Source organism: Antennarius striatus, chromosome 13 (genome assembly GCF_040054535.1).
Source record: "Antennarius striatus isolate MH-2024 chromosome 13, ASM4005453v1, whole genome shotgun sequence".
Classification (NCBI taxonomy): domain Eukaryota; kingdom Metazoa; phylum Chordata; class Actinopteri; order Lophiiformes; family Antennariidae; genus Antennarius; species Antennarius striatus.
Genome location: NC_090788.1, coordinates 15,309,534 through 15,328,230, shown reverse-complemented (window position 1 = coordinate 15,328,230; position 18,697 = coordinate 15,309,534). Strand labels below are relative to the sequence as shown.

At 41.8% G+C, this 18,697-nt stretch overlaps 1 protein-coding gene across 3 annotated transcripts; it reads right to left on the bottom strand.

Moving 5' to 3' along the window:
- Positions 1-357: 357 nt before the first annotated feature.
- Positions 358-18,618, bottom strand: tcerg1b (transcription elongation regulator 1b (CA150)). 3 transcript variants are annotated; one of them, XM_068331237.1, is made up of 21 exons: positions 18,549-18,618; positions 17,154-17,391; positions 15,889-16,041; positions 15,240-15,531; positions 14,917-15,159; positions 13,270-13,329; positions 11,042-11,242; positions 9,136-9,239; positions 8,803-8,891; positions 8,502-8,689; positions 8,235-8,316; positions 8,011-8,146; positions 7,742-7,831; positions 7,500-7,618; positions 7,239-7,389; positions 6,904-7,068; positions 4,499-4,681; positions 3,532-3,711; positions 3,138-3,221; positions 1,352-1,452; positions 358-1,120 (listed from the first exon to the last, which is right to left on the bottom strand). In XM_068331237.1, the coding sequence occupies exons 1-21, from the start codon at positions 18,593-18,595 to the stop codon at positions 919-921; spliced, it is 3,108 nt and encodes a 1,035-aa protein (XP_068187338.1). In that variant the 5' UTR covers positions 18,596-18,618; the 3' UTR covers positions 358-918. The 3 variants fall into 3 exon arrangements, 2 of the variants coding, with proteins under 2 accessions (XP_068187338.1, XP_068187339.1); XR_011037827.1 differs by having other exon boundaries at positions 1,097-1,120; positions 3,095-3,221; XM_068331238.1 differs by lacking the exon at positions 13,270-13,329.
- Positions 18,619-18,697: the final 79 nt, after the last annotated feature.

Sequence of the window (18,697 nt, the reverse complement as noted above, 5' to 3'; positions counted from 1 at the left end):
CGTGAGGCAGGGGAAACTCCGGGCGCAACGCCAGGGCACCTCGGAGCCACACACACACAAATACGCATTGGCAATTTGGAATAGCCAATTAACCTGAAGCGCATGCTTTTGGAAGTGGGAGGAAGCCGGAGAACCCGGAAAGAACCCACGCAGACACGGGGAGAACATGCACTAGGCACAGAGCGGGACTCGAACCCACCTTACTGTGCGGTGAAAGCGCCACCGTGTCAGAAGATTGGAAGTAACCAAATTCATGAGACATAGGAAACATCGTATTTGTTTATATAAATAAAAATGGAAATTGGTGTGTGTGTGTGTGCGCCCAATTGTAGTTCAAGAAATCCAACAAACAACATATTGAAAAACAGTGGAAGTCGCTTTTATTTCATGAAACCAACTGCTGAGATATAAGAGTAAACCACTGCGCAGAAACTAACATTCACACTGAGCCGCTGAAACAATGACTGGCACAGTGGAGCAGTAAGGCTTAAGGATGCCTCAACGCACCTACGCACACACAGACGCACACACAGCCATATCATCATACACTCATCTTCATTTACATCAGCTATCTTACACCTTTGTGGCTGCATGGGCAGCAGCCTCATCACTATACCTCTCCTTCTAATGTGGCCATTAAGAGAGGTGAGTGGTCACGGGTCACCTTTGGATCAGGTAACCTCTGTTCCCTGGTGTTGCCCTAAACAGACTCTTTCAGGGTAAGAGGTGACATAACACAGAGACCTCAACCGTTCATCTCTATGGTACATGTCAAAGCAACGTGACCCTCAGCAATAACACTGATGTCAGCTGGAGGCCTGGAGGGAAGGGTTCATTAGGTGTTTGGAGGGGGTCATGCTCAGGCCAGAGGGATGTCAAGGAACAGTAGGTCATCAGCCGAAAAAATGATGTGACTGGTCATTTCGTGGAACGTCGGGTGGGTTCAGAGGCTGTGGGTGGAGGCGGTGGGCCACGGCGGTCTAGATCATCAATGTAGAACATAATAAGCTTCCTGCGCTCCTCTGGAACACATTCCAAAACCAGGTAACGCTTGTCGTTCTGAAGAATCTTCTCCACATCTTTCAGATGCTGCTCTGACTCCTGGATGAGCTTTCTCGACCTGGTAGAGGGAAGAATGCAAAACAAACAGGATGGTGAAAATACTGACGAGAAATTCTAGGGAACAATACTAACGCTCCTTTACAGCAAAGTCCCTTTACTCAAATCATTAGAAGATTTGTGAAGCATTAATAAAATAATTGAGACACAGATTATGTGATGTATTGCACATACAAAACAACAGTTGTGATACTTGTTTTGATTACTTGGCAGTGTCAGTGAGTTAACATACCTGTATGTGATGAACTTTGTCTCCTTCAACAGAGTTCTGAAGTCAGCTTTGGCTGTTATGTACTTGTCTTTGATGTAGTCTTCAAACTCCCGCTGTCTCTTCTACAAACACAAATGAACACATCAGACACCAAAAATAGAATAAAAATATATGCAGCCTGTTACACCCACAGCATAATACCTTTAAGAGGGATATAAACATATTCATCTCTCCAAGGAACCAACACCTTATCGTGGTGGAGAGGTTTGTGTGCCCTAAGGATCCTGGGAGCAATGTTGTTATGAGTCTAGTACTCCTGGTAGAGTCAACCAAGGCAAACAGGTCTCAGGTGAAGGGCCAGACAAAGAATGGTTCAGAGGACCTCATGACAGAACGTAAAGGGAACTAAAGACCAGACCCAGGTGGCAGAGGCTGGCTTTGGGGACGTGGAATGTCACCTCACTGGTGGGAAAGGAGCCGGAGCTTGTGTTGTAGGTGGAGCGTTACCAGTTGGATCTGGTGGGGCTTACCTCCACGCATTGCCTCGGCTCTGGATAAAAATCCTGGATAGGGGTGGACCTTGTTTTACTCTGGAGTTGGGTCTGGCGTGAGGCGCAGGGCGGGTGTGGGGATACTCACAAGCCCCCGGCTGAGCGCCGCTGTGTTGGAGTTTACCCCGGTGGATGAGAGGGTCACCTCCCTACACCTTAAGGCTGTGGGAGGGAAAACTCTGACTGTTGTTTGTGTTTATGCACCAAATAGCAGCTCGGAGTATTCAGCCTACTTGGGGTCCCTAAATGGGGTCCTTCACGGGATCCCTGTAGGGGACGCCATTGTTCTCCTGGGTGACTTTAGGAGAACAATGATGGAGACACCTGTAAGGGCGTGAAGGGAAGGAATGGCCTCCCTGATCTAAACCCAAGCGGTGTTATGTTGTTTGACTTCTCTGCTAGTCACGGATTGTCCATAACCAACACCATGTTCGAGCACAAGGATGCTCGTAAGTGTACGTGGTACCAGAGCACCCTGGGTCGGCGGTCAATGATTGATCTTGTGATCGTATCATCTGACCTTCGACCGTGTGTTTTGGACACTTGGGTGAAGAGAGGGGCAGACCACCTTGTGGTAAGTTGGGTCCGTTGGCAGGGGAAACCTTTGGATAGAAAGATGCCAGCTAATTTTTACTATTATAGTGAAGTCACAAACTTTATTAAAATAAAGGTAGTCCTCAACATACAAACATTTGACGTACGAATATTCAGAGACACAAACAAACCTGTGCCACCATGTCTAAATAGTGTAGTTCCTCTTTCTGCCACAACATCCGATGAGCAGCACCGCTGCATTGACACATTTCAAACATTCGTCTGTCCCTCTTATTGTTTTTGTCTCTATGAGCATCTCAGTGCTCATATTTGTGGTGGACAGACAATAAGTCGAGTGAAATGATGTTCACTTGATTATTATTTTTCCCTGTATTTTTTTGAAAATTGACGTATAACTGAGAACGACTTAACTCGAAACGACCTGTACCTGTATTATATTTTAATGTGTTGTTTTTATGTCCTGTTATTGTTTAAATAAAGTCCTTTCATATTTAGAGCAGTAATAGCATTTAAATGATCTCAAATGCAATTACAAATTTAAATTTAATAATGATTTATGAACAATTCAGCTTACATGCAACCTATCGTAACCAATCATGCTTGTATGATAAGGACTACCGGTATTATCAAAAATGATTTTTAAGAATGTGTTTATTACCTAGTATTCATATAGCCAGAAGGTTACCCATTTAAAGCCTTACTCTGTCACTTGAGGAGAACTTGATACAGCGAGGGTCCTCCTTGATCACCTTCTTCACCTCCTTCCAGGTAGTCGTCAGTGTGATCTAAAATACAAACAAAATCATCAGTAAGCTCGAAGCAGATTGAAAAAAAGTTTGGCACTGAATTGAAAAATTTGTAAAGTTAGAGTAACTTCAGAATATTTTCCGTGTATCTTTTTGGCAATTTCATTTTGGGTTCAGAGACATATGAAAAAAAAAGTGATTATTTCATAGACAAAAAGAATTCTGAAGTTTATAACCAAAATAGATTTTCAATATTTCTAATTTTTCCTCATTAATGTGGCTTCGGCAGACCTACATAATATTTACCTATGTGTGCAGAAGAAATAAGCAAAGGGAAACAAATGATTACCATGCTAGTCTCATCCAGTAGCTGCCTGAAATGTTCTTTCTTTTTCTTGGCCAGTGCTTCTACATGTTCATTAAACAACTTTTCCTTCTCCTCTCTCTCTAGCAGTGATGCAGACTCCCAGCGATGGTCCTTTCGCAGGTTACGACGTGTGTCTGACCACGTTGCATCTGAGGACCGAACCTGCAGATTGATGAAACACACAATCAATAAATGAAAGAATCTGATTTACTGATACCAGTTTCTGTTAAAACAGAAAAAAGTTGACTGCTCCATCACACACGTTTGCATGTTCGCAATTGAAAGCGCAGCTATTTTTAGTTTATGGTCTGGTAAGGTGTCAGATTTGATATATTCCTAGTTTTCCTTTAAAATTGGGTACGTTGTAGATAACAGTATTTATTTAGCATTTTGACTGGCTTGTGGTACTGTCACAAACAGCTTTAGTTGAAAGTGTACTGTTTGGAACATGTACTAGGCGGCACAGTGGAGTAGTGGTTAGCACTGCTGCCTCACAGCAAGAAGGTCAGGGGTTCCAACCCCATAATTTCCAATATGGCCTTTCTGTGAAGAGTTTGCATGTTCTCTCCGTGTCTGAATGGATTTTCTCAGGGTTCTCTGGTTTCCCCCCATTATCAGGAAAAACATGCATCTAAGGAATATTAGGTCATGTTGACCCGTCGTGGCGGTGCACCCAGGGTGCAGCGGCTCTAGACCGACTTTCCATCTGGCCTTTCAATTTCATTTTACCAGCCCTGTGTATAATGAGAAATGAAGCTCTTTGTCTCTGTCTTGTACTGTATGTTTGTACATAAGAGTATTTATGAAATCTTTAAATTTTTTCAGAAGCACTTGTTTCATTACAAATAAAATCTGATTTGGATGAAAAAGTGAAGTTACTAGTGATGTAGCAAATAGATTATAAATTATCAGATTTGTTAGGGAAAAAATGATTTGCAGAACATCTCACCATATCAGACATGAGAGCCTTAAAATGCTGAATGGCCTCCTCCCTCTTGTGTTGCTCTCTTTCCCGGTCAATCTCTTTGGTCTGTTCCGATCGGGCCTTCTGCACCTCCCGCTCCCTTTCTCTCAGGCTGGCCTCGATGCGAGCCTGCCGCTCCAACTCCCGCTCCTTGTCGATGTCCACGCTCTGTGGATGATGACACAAATTTTATTTCTATCAGTCTTGCTTGGTAGGTTAACTCATTCGCTGCCAGAGCTTTGTAGCAATTGATCTCCTTCGGAGAACTTTCTCTGATGCTCTGGACATTTATCTGTGTTTTATCTGTGAACGATTGCAAGATGCTTTGCTCAGAGTGACGTGTTTGCTTGCAGGTGTGCTCTGACATACGCAAACTTTGTTCCATTGTGAGCTGCCACAACTTCTCCCTCTTCCACTGATTCACTATCCTCTGTTCTGTAATTGGATCAGCTGTCATGATGCTCAATTCCATGATTAAAAGCCCGATTTTCACTGCCAAACTCTGCCAGAAGTTAAAAAATAATTCTGGAATAAAGAGCTATCAATCAGGATAGTAATTTGTACCAAAACACAAATTAAATTTTATGATGTCTTGCCTTAATTATCCCTACAACATTTGTGGCCGGGAATTTGATTCTCATGGTTATCACAGAAAGAGCTCTTATGCACTAATACATGACTCCAGATCAAGTAATTCGAAAAGATAAAACTACCATTTTAGTCCAAATATAAGATGACCTTAGAAATAAAGATGAATTCAGTCTAATTTATCTGGATTCATAATGTACCGCTCTGATTGTCCTGGACTCCATGAAAACTCATTAAGAGTTGGGATGACTTCCACAGATATGGTATTAATAGATTTGAAGAGTATAAATTAGCACCAATGAGGCTATTAACAACACCAAGTAAAATTCACTGTAAATTTGATAATATCTGATGTATTCAGTGACATGTGACTGCCTAGACTCTGACACATTAACCATAAACAGGAGAAAAGGAGTCTTCATGTACAGTTGTGTTCAAAATAATAGCAGTCCAACATGAATAACCTGTTTTTGGTAGAAATTATATTACTGCATGGCAACTAATTTACCAGTTGCTGTAATAGGGTCATAGAAAACCAACAGAGCCAACATTCCTGATTTGTATGCTCCTGATTCTGTGTAATTGAATAATGAATTGAAGGGGCGTTCAAAAAATAGCAGTGTGGAGTTCAATCAGTGAAGTCATTCAATCTGTGAAAAAACAGGTGTCAATCAGGTGGCCCTTACTTAAGGATGAAGCCAGCACATGTTGCTCATGCATTTCTCTCTGAAAACCTGAGAAAAATGGGTCGTTCCAGACATTGTTCAGAAGAAAAACGTACTTTGATTAAAATGTTGATTAATGAAGGGAAAACGTATAAAGAATTGCAGAAAATGATGGGCTTCTCAGCTAAAATGATCTCCAATGCTTTAAATTGGAATGCAAAACCAGAGAGACGTGGAAGAAAACGGAAAACTACCATTCGAATGGATCGAAGAATAGCCAGAATGGTGAAAACTCAGCCAATGATCAGCTCCAGGATGATCAAAGACAGTCTGAAGTTACCTGTGAGTACTGTGACAATTAGAAGACGCCTGTGTGAAGCTAATCTATCAGCAAGAAGCCCCCGAAAAAGCCAACTGTTATAAAAAGACATGTGCTGAAGAGGATACAATTTGCCAAAGAACACATTGGCTGGCCAAAAGAGAAATGGCCAGCCCAATCCCCGGACCTTAATCCGATAGGAAACTTGTGGGGTGACATTAAAAATGCTGTTTCTGAGGCAAAACCAAGAAATGCAGAGGAATTATGGAACGTTGTCACATCATCCTGGGCTTCAATACCTGTTCACAGATGCCAGAAGTTGGTCGACTCCATGCAACACAAATGTGAAGCGGTTCTCAGAAACAGTGGCTATACAACTAAATATTAGTTAAGTGATTCATAGGAATGCTGAATCCTGGATATTTTTCAGTTTATACAGTAAATATTTGAATTTGTAAAGTAAAATGCAGACACTGGTATTTTTTTGAACAGCCCAATGTTCATTTTTCTTCATTTTCTGTAAAGTAATTAAAGAATTTCTGTTTTTGTCTTCATGTTTTGATTTAGAATATAATGTGCAGTGTTCCCAATGCATGGAAATAAAAACCATTATAAGGATTTTGGGCTTCACTCAATTTTTTAAACAGACTGCTATTATTTTGAACACAACTTTATGTGCACGGTAAGCAATCGAGTCATCTATTAATTGAACCATCCCTGATTTTTATCTAAACATATAAGAAGGACAAACAAATGACACTGATGATATTCGGTAACTGTACATCCTGTGCTCATCTTTCATCGAGACCTGCCCCTACCTTCGCTTGTTTTTCCATGTACTGTTTGAAAAGTTCTTCTCTGAGTGCTGAGCTGTCCACAGCCTTGTATCGAGGGTCGGTCTCTAGCCTCTCTTTGACTTTACTCCATCGCTGACCGCCCTCTATATGCTGGTCACTTAGGAGATCAAAGAAGTCTTGCTTCACCTGGGAGCAAAACAAGCATCACAAATACTTAAAATCGCCTGAAAAACCAGAGTCAGCAACAACCTTGCAGATACCAAAGTCAATCATTTTCGACTTCATTACTCTAAAAATCCCCACAATGTAGTTGAAAAAGATCTGCACATTGATAGTTGAGTTTCAGATAGTGATACCTTCTCTCCTCTGGACTTTGAGTCCTCTTTCTCTCGTTTCCTCATAGCGGTGATGAATTCAATGAAGATAGCCTCCCTGTCCTTCATCTTCTCTATATTTTTAAAACGTGGGTCTCTGCCGTGCTTCACTGCAAATTCACTAAATGTTGTTCTGTTAAGATAAACCAAAAAAGCCAAAATTTCATGAAATCTCATCACCATAAGATGAAATAAAACACCGATTGATTTTGATGCTCAACACAAACAGGCTTGTGCTTGTACCTGGGGGAGAGCTTTGACTCCTCCATCATCCTCTTGAACTCATCTTTGGCCTGCATCAGTTTGTTCTTCTTCTCCTTCCTTTCTTCCTCTGCACGTGTCTTCACATACTGATCAAACACCTGCAGTGGACATAACCACAAAACTAAACTTGTAAGATTTTTACTTTTAATAAACAGTATATAGCATAATACTGTGAAAAAGTTGAGAATGAGAATTGGTGATCGAGGAATGAAACATCAAACCTGCTTCCTCTCCTTTGGGTTGAGTAGAAGGTAACGTGGATCAAACACAATCTTATGAAGCTCTTTGTCCCAAGTGGAGAATGCAGACACCTATGAAGTGTTAGACACCTGCTTTCAGTGACAGCTAACACTAATATCACAAGAAAATAATTAACAACATCCTTGAAGGAAAAATTCAATTATTTAGATCAGACAATATCAACCAAACAAAAAAAATATCACAATAACACTCATCACTACACGAGTGATGAGTAAAAATGTTGTGTTACCCCTCTTTCCAGCAGCATTTCTCTGAACTGGGTCATCCGAGCTTCTAGTGGCACTACAGCTCGTTCTCTGGCAGCTCGGAGTTCTGCCTCCATTGCTGCTTCCTTCTCAGAATCTCCTTCCTTCACTTCCTCCTTCCTATTAGTGTGAAACCACGAATGCCACATGAAGTGGAGAGAGTATGACATGGCCTTTAGAGATAAATAAACAGGGAAACACGACTTACTTTCTCTTTTTGGCTTTGGTTGGCTCCTCATCCAAACTCTCTTCAGCCGCAAGAGCCAATTCTGTTTCCTCCTTACTGATAACTGTCAAAACAGATGAATGGAACAGTGACTACTACGGACTATTAAGAGCCATCACTGCACTGGTGTACCAGTGTTACTCTGGCCACTGATTTTAAGAAAATGAAGATGTAAATGGAACAAATCATCAATGCAAATATAAAAAACCATTTACTTGAATGTCATTTAGTATTGTCATGATCCCTTACTGCTTGCGAACGTGTGCCTTTCCACACTAGTCTTCTTTCCATCCTCCAGTCCTCTCTTGTGCGGTGGTTCCTGGATGTGTTTATCGACATCCGCTCGACCGACCAGCTCCTCGGGTCGGTCCCACATGGACAACCGTGTTGTTGGATTGTAGAAAAAGACGCGATCATCGCCTGTCCATACCACACACCTGATAAAAGGATAGACATGAATGTATACACATGAGGAGAGGAGGAAAATGTATTCCCTGCGTTGAAGGTGAGTGGGGCATGGTGCTGATGTGGACTGTGTTGTGCTGGGTACCATGGAGTGCCAGGAATTGGGTTGGTGGCTACCGGTCTGGCTTTCTGAGCTGCTTTTTCCTCTTCAGTCATCTCTTCTTCTTTAGGTTCCTGAAGATTAAAATTGTTTATCTCCATTGTTATGACACTCAAAATTTCATGTTACCTATATTCTTGAGTAACTTCAGAAAATACGCCTTTAATTATATTTAATTACATATCCGAATTCTTATACTGTATTGTCTGTAGTATTTCTTGGACTCTGAATAAAGTAATTATTCAACAACATGTTCACACAATGTGAGGCAAAAGTGTTTTTTACAACACCAAGCAGGTAATTCAGATCTCCACACACCTCCTTCTCAATAATTGTGTTTTCAGTCTTGTCCTCGTCTTCCATCTCCATCGCTTCTGCCTCCTCCTGGGCCAAACGCTCTTTGATCCTCTCTGCTTCTTTTTCTGAAGTTGAGGAGGAAAAGGCAAATGTCTGTCAGGAAGTTAAAAGTAGAGTGGCACAGCTAAACTCATGTAAATTACCAATGCCAATAAAATTATCAATACTGCTGTGGTTTTATATTCTGTTTTAATATAAACTTTATGACGTACAGCCTTCATAAAGTTTATATTAAAACTGAATAGAAATAAGAAGTACAGCCTCTTCCCATGGGCTCACCACCTGTGGGAGGGGCCATAGGGGTCGGGTGCATTGTGAGCTGGGCGGTGGCCGAAGGCGGGGACCTTGGCGATCCGATCCCCGGCTACAGAAGCTGGCTCTTGGGATGTGGAATGTCACCTCTCTAGCAGGGAAGGAGCCCAAGCTGGTGTGTGAGGTTGAGAAGTTCTGACTAGATATAGTCGAGCTCACCTCCACACACAGCTTGGGCTCTGGTACCAGTCCTCTCCAGAGGGGTTGGACTCTCTTCCACTCTGGAGTTGCCCATGGTGAGAGACGCCGAGCAGGTGTGGGTATACTTATGGCCCACCGGCTTGGCGCCCGTACATTGGGGTTCACCCTGGTGGATGAGAGGGTAGCCTCACTCCGCCTTCAGGTGGGGGGACGGGTCCTGACTATTGTTTGTGCTTATGCACCAAACAGCAGTTCAGAATACCCACGCCCAACCAGTCTACATGTGTTTTGTGGACTTGGAGAAGGCATTCAACCGGGGGGTTCTGTGGGGGGTGCTTCGGGAGTATGGGGTACCGAACCCCTTGATAAGGGCTTCCAGTGAGGGTTGGACTCTGACAAGGCTGCCCGTTGTCACCGATTCTGTTCATAACTTTTATGGACAGAATTTCTAGGAGTAGTCAAGGCGTTGAGGGTGTCCGGTTTGGTGGCCTCAGTATTGTGTCCCTGCTTTTTGCAGATGACGTGGTACTGTTGGCTTCATCAAGCCGTGATCTCCAACTCCAACTCTGAGATCCTGCCCTAGTGGAGGAGTTCAAGTATCTTGGGGTCTCGTTCACGAGTGAGAGTACGATGGAACGGGAGATCACGACAGGCGGATCGGTGCAGCGTCTGCAGTGATGCGGACTCTGTATCGGTCCGTCGTGGTGAAGAAGGAACTGAGCCGAAACGCAAAGCTCTCTATTTACTGGTCGATCTACGTTCCTGCCCACACCTATGGTCACGAGCTGTGGGTCGTGACCGATAGAATGAGATCCCGGATACAAGCGGCCAAAATTAGTTTCCCGCAGGGTGTCCGGGCTCTCCCTTAGAGATAGGGTGAGAAGTTCGGTCATCCGGAAGGGACTCGGAGTCGAGCCGCTGCTCCTCCGCATCGAGAGGAGCCAGATGAGGTGGCTCGGGCATCTGGTTAGTAACCTCCTGGACGCCTCCCTAGTGAGGTGTTCTGGGCACGTCCTACAGGGAGGAGGCCCCGGGGACGACCCAGGATACGCTGGAGAGACTATGTCTCCTGGCTGGCCTGGGAACGCCTTGGGATTCTCCCGTAAGAGCTGGACGAAGTAGCTAGGGAGAGGGAAGTCTGGGCTTCCCTGCTTAAAATGCTGCCCCCGCGACCCTACCCCGGACAAGCGGAAGAAGATGGATGGATACAGCCTGCAATCTGCTAATATTAGGTATAACCATAAGAGGAAAATGTAACTCCTAGAATAGCTAATCTGAGACCAGGGTCCTTGTACTTTAGGTTCTCTATCTCATCTGTTGAAAAATTGTGAACAGAAAATAAAAGTAAAGCTTTAGAAAAGTCACCGACATTCCAGACAATGCTTGCGTTCTGGCACAAGTTAGCAGTGTCTACCTTTCTCCACCAGTGCCTGAGGTTTCTCCCAGGTGGACTCCAGTGTTCGATTGTTGTAGTAGTATGTTTTCCCATCAGCTGTTTTGTACTCAGACCACTCCGGGAGATGTAACGATCCGGTCATAGAGGCAGGGGCTGCCGAAAGAGCCAGCTGTGGATGCATCATGGAGACTAAAGGAGGACCCATGCCAGGGAGCATGCCTGTCATTGGTTAAAGAGAAGACAAACCAGGATTAGTCAACGCTCATCTGTCTAAGCCACTAAATAATAGTTGCTGTGGAAAATAGCCTATAAGCATTAAAGTTTACAGTAAAATGTATAAGAAACATGTACGTACACAAGTTTTTCCCTAACTTGTCCTATGTTGTATCAAATGTGAACGAGGAGTATACAGAGAGCTCCACATACAGAACAAGACTCTCTGAAACTTAAAAGGGTGGCAACTGTAGTCCCCTAGTCATCAGAATGAGTTATTACATGAGTGAGGGGATGAGAATAGAGTATTATCACATCTGATCGACTTTAGCAGTCCCTTTAAGAAACATACATGATAAGTGACAATGAACACAGGCCACACACAAAATAACAAAGCTAAGCAGTGACCATACACACAAGCATTCCACAAAAGACAACAACATGACCACAACATGTATTCCTCACCGTTGAACTGGTCACTACAAGACAACAGCAGCTACTGAAGATGTCCTTTACCTCAACTAACCAACCACACACCCCAAAATGACTGATTCAAACAATAAGCAACTTCCCAGTCTAACCACTTACGTACTGATTTTTAATTGTCCCAAAATAATTACACATGGTCATGGTCATGGACATGGTCCATGTGAATTCTCTAACGTACTCTGTTGGAGCTGCTCTCCTCTTGTCTCCATGACTTGCTCACTTCTTTCCCTGCCCTGTCTCCTCTTCACCTTTGTCCAATTACTAACAACTTCATTTAAATCCAACTCTTTGTAAACGAGTATCAGCTCAGTTGAGGTGTGAATCAGTCAGGGAATTTCTGAATTATTTTTTTTAATCCTGTTGTGTGCTTCAACCCATGTTCCCAAGACAACACAGCCTTGGCTGGCTTGGTGTCTCATTCATGAATTGAAACAAATGTCCAAATATTGAATTTCTAGCATAACTGTGTGGTTTTCTCACGCTGCAAATATGCTGCCTCACTAACGTTAGTCATCACATTCTTAGTACCTTAACCTGTCTGGCATTCCTGACATGTTGACATCTCTCATGACAGTTTGTTAATTCTACTAGGTTGAAATTCATGTACAAGATTTACATTGTCTTGCAGTTGATATTTGTAAATTGTCAAAATCACATCATTTGACCTTGTTTCTATAATTGCTGGAAAAATATACTGCAGCAGCAGTGGGACCAATATGAAAACATTACATATTTGTCCATGATTATTCTTTTTGCAGTTCTCATTTTTCATGTAAACAAGACACTTTATAGGACTATATGGCAAAAACTGTCAGTGGAATATCGCGTCTATTACATTAGCATGATCTATGTTTGGGCATCAGGTGAATGTTCTCTTGGCCCTTAAGATATTACTTACATTTGAAAAACTTCCTCAGGTCATAATCAACAGTAAATCCTTAACCGATCAACCAGCATTTAAGACAAAATAGTTGTTCTTGCAATTAAAAACAAACGGACTTTACTATGCTTTCATATAGCATCTAACATATAGTGAAAACTAAAATTAAATATTCAACACTTTTATCTGAAAGTGGGAGGAAAATGATTATGCTAGCTCTTTAGCTTCATTCACTCCCATTCATTTAGGTTGCTCTCTGAACATTACTCTGAGCATTACTTGGTATCTCAGTCAGACTGGGCAAGCCCTACCTAAAGTTTACACAAAGGATTTTTTGATTTCCTTGTTTGCTTTCCACAAAAAAAAAAATCTGCTGAAGAGGAGACGTGATATATGGCTTGCTTTGCAGACATGTCTTTGTAATCCAGAGTAAAAACATTAAACTGATTTTATTTAATCTGTAAGAATAATTGTATTTCAAATAACCAAATTGAATGTTTTGTTTGTGCCTGTTAGAATGGAATTAATTTCACAAGATGATGCTCACATCATTCACCACCATGCCACTGCTAGAGTGTGTCCATATATTACATGACTCATGTAGACATCATTCACTACCATGCCATCTACTGTAGATCTGGGAGGCGAGCGGATGGGTGTTTACCGTTGGCGCTGGGGCCTGCCTTTACACAGGGTGCACCTACTATCTGCATCATTGCTACACCTGCAAGAACAACGGACAAGCAAGCATCTGGTTGAATACAGCAGGACACTAGACATCAGCTACCATTATGTGCAGTAGTTTGTGTGTGGCCCCACTCAAACACATAAAAAAGTTTAGATTGTGCATCACTGTTTTGTTACTCCGTTTTTGACGTTTATGTGTCTGTAATTTATTTAGAAATGTTAGGAAGAACAAAGTCCATTGTGGCGTAAAATACAAATCATTTTGAGCAATGTCAGTAAAAGGTAGGGAAATAACAATTGTGAATGAGCATCTGAAAGAGTGAATCTATTATTTTGGAACATCAAACATGTCAATTTCAATCGGGAAGTGGCAAGTCTGGTGTTTTTATCAACTGAATAGCCATCATCCCTAATCTAGACCTCACCACAGCTCACTTTTCATCCACAGAGAAGGAAATAAACTGAGGAAATTAACTTCTCAAGGAAGCTTTTTCAGTCAGTTTATGTCAAATGAGGAACAGAGAGAGATAAGAGGAAATCATAAAATGAGCAAATAAAACAAGGGAAAAACCTGACAGCAAGCAAAGAGGACAAAGAGGTGTACTCACATCATCTTAAAATCTCACTTAAGACACAACGCTGACAAGGCCTGGTAAATCCCTGCTGACTTAATCAATGACTACAAGAAAGTGTGAGTCCTTAAGAAACACCTCTGACATTTACAAGCACTGTATAATACATGGGAAAATGCCACAAAATAATTTGACCCACCTGCGGGTAACTAGGAGAGATGGCGTCTACTGGCTACCCGAATTTTTGTTAACATAATGACCCCATGATGCTGACTCGGTGTTTTCACTTAGTCTGTATGGTAGATGCCATTAGTCAGAGAACAATTAATACAGTCAAATATCTTATTAGCACCGCACATGTACATTAGAAGTAGTTGCTGAAGCTCAAGAGCCCTTCATTTAGTCTCGAGAACTAGTTACCTTGATCAAACCACAAAAGACTTTTAGTTTATTCCTTGTAACATTTATACATAGATAACTGAAGACGTGCTGTGGTTAGCATGTTTTTTCTGTCTCCTCTCTCAGCGTGAAGAAAGTTCAACTTCACAACTTTCATGGCAAAAGCCAAACTTAATCTTGTTTAAAGCTGACCAGTCGACCATTTTAAAGACCTCTCTTTTGTTTCTGTATGTCCACTAAGAATGACTACTGACAGGGTAGAGTTTTTATTAAAGTGTGACAATACCACTGAAAAGATCAAAAGACATACTTTGTCTGGTAGAAGAATAAAAATACTTCTGTTTAAAGCCAAACAGCTGCTCGGTCCCTGTTGCCAAATTTACCATACTTCATTGAGTAAAATTGTAAACACAAAACAACAAAATTAAACTCATCTAAATCAGATTGGTTCTTTTATCCACAATTACAGCTATAACCTACCCTAGCTGTTGCAATATAACCCTCAAAATAATAGCATTACATAAACCTGGGAGAGTAGCCAGAGTGAGTAACAGAGAGCCAGTAGAGGCAAACAGTGTGTATAAAACAATAGATGGTTTGTAGCTTTGTAATTAACAGCTAGACACTGCTGCCTATTAAACTGAGCCGTTTACCTGGTAGAGGGATGTGCATGCCCGGCAAAGGTACCCTGAATGGTGGGACCATGACAGGGGGGAAGGCAGGTATGGCTGCAGTGGGCTGGGCCACACTGTGAGGCAGGGCTGCAGGCAGCAGAGGCACTGTCTGCACTGCTGTGACAGGTGATGGCACCGTGGAAACCGTAACCACAGTGACTGGAGATACAGGAACCGTTGAGGTCACTGTGGCAACAGGGTTCAGGTCTGCTACAACAGGGGCTTAATGGAAACGAAAAAGTAAAGATATGTCAGTTTAGTTTGTGTGTGCATGTGTGTGTGTTAGTTTCATGTTTTCCTACCTGCAATCGTTACGGAAGGAGAGGGGATGGGGGTGGAGTCTGGACTGGAGCTAATTGTGCGGGACGGGGTTGTAGATGGAGTCTGAGTGGGGGAAGCTCCTGCTGCTGATGTGCTGGATGTGGTGTTGACGCTACCCGAGCTGGCAGCTGCAGTTACACCCACACTGGGGCCCGACACAGTAGCCCCCGCTCCAGCTACAAGAAGAGGGTTGAGTTCAGACTGTTGGATAATCTTCACACAATCCGGTTTACTCCACGATGACTCTCTGGTCCTGGCGTTGTAGTAATATGCCTGTGAACAACAAGCAAGAAAAACAATGCAACAAATTGATGTCTATCATCGCCCAAAATGCCATCAAAGCATTTTCTAATGGTGCTGATCAATTTATTTAGTTGCTTAAGAGACTATCTCAACTGAATCAGCCATGTGACTTTTTTCTTTAAACTTAAGGCTAACATCAGCACAATATTTCACTCTGACAAAAAATGTACATTGTAAATAATTACTAATAACGATCTATAATATAATATATAATAATTAAGACACCAAGAAAACACCATAAAATAATTAGGTGTTTCACATTGCTCTTTTGCTCTATACACCAACACAGATGCAGTGTTATATGATTAGATACAACTTCCAGCTCACCTTTCCCTCTGCTGTCTTGTTTTCTACCCAGATCTCCTCTGCAGGGTTGAGCGAAGGGCCGCCAGATGCAGGCAGGGGAGGCATCCCAGGTGGAAACAGCATTCCGGGAGGAGGTGGCAAGTTCCCCATGGGAGGGGGGAGGAATGGAGGTCTCTGCAGCAAAAGATTAAGCCTCGACATTTAATTTCCAGAGTGAATCGATTTGAGTAGGGCGAGAAATGTAAAATACATACTAACAGTTGACGTGTCCAACAAATTGTGACATTGTGTGAAGAAATGTATCGAGACAGATAAGTACCAGTAGTACTGATTTTTTGGCCAGCAGTGAAAGTTCATTGAAACATGATTTCAAATGATGGACATTTGTTTATGGGTCTACTGAAGAAAGAGGTGGTGGCTGTACGGTTTATAAAGCATTCTAAGTAATTTTACTCCTAAATTGAGGTTTTTTTCTTGTACTGAGGTCTACCACTGTTAATGTTGTTGATGTTTTTGCTGCTGTTGACCTTATGTTTCCATGCAATTACCATTCCTGAAGAGACCCAAGCTGGCCAGCAATTGGTATGGCAACAGTACTCTTTTAAATAAACAAAAACTTCAATCTATTTGTCTATGTTTTATTCCTTTTCTAAAGCAACTGCTACAAGTTGTTTGCACCTTTCACACTGGTTTCAAAACTGGAGTTGATGGTGTTGCACTAGAATAAAGTGTTCAACCAAACAACCCATTTTCATTTGAATCATTCAATTAAGATTTTGTACCTTTCATGCTAAATACCAGTATGGACACTGTCATAGAAGTAAACTGCAAGAAAATCACGGCTATATTTTAGCTTGAGGCATGTCACTAAATAACCTGAGCTTCACACTGAATAACTAAGTCATGGTTGAGTGTAGCCAACGGCAAGACTACAAGGGGCTTCTTGCATCATTAAAGAACTGCAGATATGGAATGATGAGAAAACAAAAACAATCTCTTGTCTTTTTGGTAGCATCGAAAACAAGCTTAAAATTTAAAAATTACAAATTTCTGAGTTTATTCTAAGCTGATGAAATTTATCAAAATGGAAAGGAGCCACCAGCTTAGCACATTCTCAAATTTTCACTTGGTTTCACTTGCTTCTTGTTGGTTACTTTTGTAGTCTCCAAAATGTCCTGTTTAAGAATTTCCCCTCAATTTTTAGATGACTTTTTTTTTCTTTAGTTTTTGATGGTTAAGACTCACAAAGAAGTGCATTCATGTTTTATAAGAATATCAAAAAGAACCTGTAGATGGGGAGGTCCCATGGGTGGTGGTAGGCCTCCTGGTGGTGGCATTGGTGGCATGCTGGGGTCAAAAGGTGGACGTGCAAACGGGGGTCTTGGGGGGGGTCCCCTCATCATACCAAACGGAGGTGGCGGTGGCCTAAGGAGTGGTGGTGGACCTCGTAAAACTGCAGTCTGGGCAGGCAAAGGCGCAGGCGCAGGTGCAGGCCCGCGGAACCGCACTGCCTGCTGCACCATTCTAGACACAAAACATGGTGCTCATTAATAATATTTATTAATAAAAAAGTTTAGATATCAACAGTTTGACTCATACCATTAACCTTATTCAATACCACACAATTGGCTATCATTCTAATAAATGTAGCACCATTTTATGTTTTTAAATCAAATGAAGCCCTGTTCATATGAGGTTTTCCTGTACTGTATATCACAACAATGGCATCTGTTTCTGCACAATAATATCAATTGTCTTTCGTATGCCTTTCTCAAGTAATTCATGTATTCATATTACTTGGAGATAATATGTACGCTATAAAATAATAAAGGAACTGAAACTGAAGTTAATGAGATAAAGAAATATCCTGCACAATAGCAGGTATAAACACAAACACAGCGATTCATGCGAAGCAACATAGCAACCTTAGCTGGTATCAGTTCCTGCTCAAAACTCCACACAAATTGAAATGGTGTTGATTATAGAGGCAGATGCAGTGTAAAATAGGAGACAATTCATTAAATAAAAAAAACCCCGTTGTACTGTTGTTCGCAGTATTATTCTTTGAGACTGATGTGATATACAGTAATATTTTGCCAACTAGTGTTTGATTGTAGTACAGTATTGATCTGTGACGTGTTTTATTGTTCTCATGTTAAACGTTTGGGATTCCTGATGGGAACATCGTGTGGGCCACATTTTGGAATCAGATCCAACTAATGCATTCTAATAAAGCACTTACCAGGCGAACAGAAATGTACTGATTTCAAAACACAGAAATAACCGAGTTCTGTGCCTCTGCAAACTCATGAATGTAGCACAGATTAGCTAGTTGGCTATATAACATTAAGGTTTCAACAGAGATAACAAGACAAGTGTTAAATAGGAAAAAACAAAAACAAAACTGGAACCTGGTAAAGAAGGCATCCCAGAGAAAAGGGGAAACACATGTTCGTACTCGGTCTGACTGGTTGTTTTTACCGCGTGCCACAAACGAAGACCTGAGACAAGCCGCTTTGAAATACAGACGTGTTAGCTAGAAGCTAGTTAGCTAGTGTGGCGAAAACCGCCATTTATCACTATCTCTCTAACAAAAATAGCATTTGTCTTATTTATCGTATAACAATAACAATAACCTTATCACAACCCTCATTTTAACACATCATTTGCAGATATATGACCTGTTTTCGCTGAACCCAATAGTCTCGCTTTCTGCCTGGTCCGCCATTACAGGAAAATGTAACGCTTTCTTCCTGGAAACGCCCCAAAGCGGACTCCAGCTTTCCTATTCGCTAAACAAGGATGCCAATCATAGTACAGCCCAGGATTT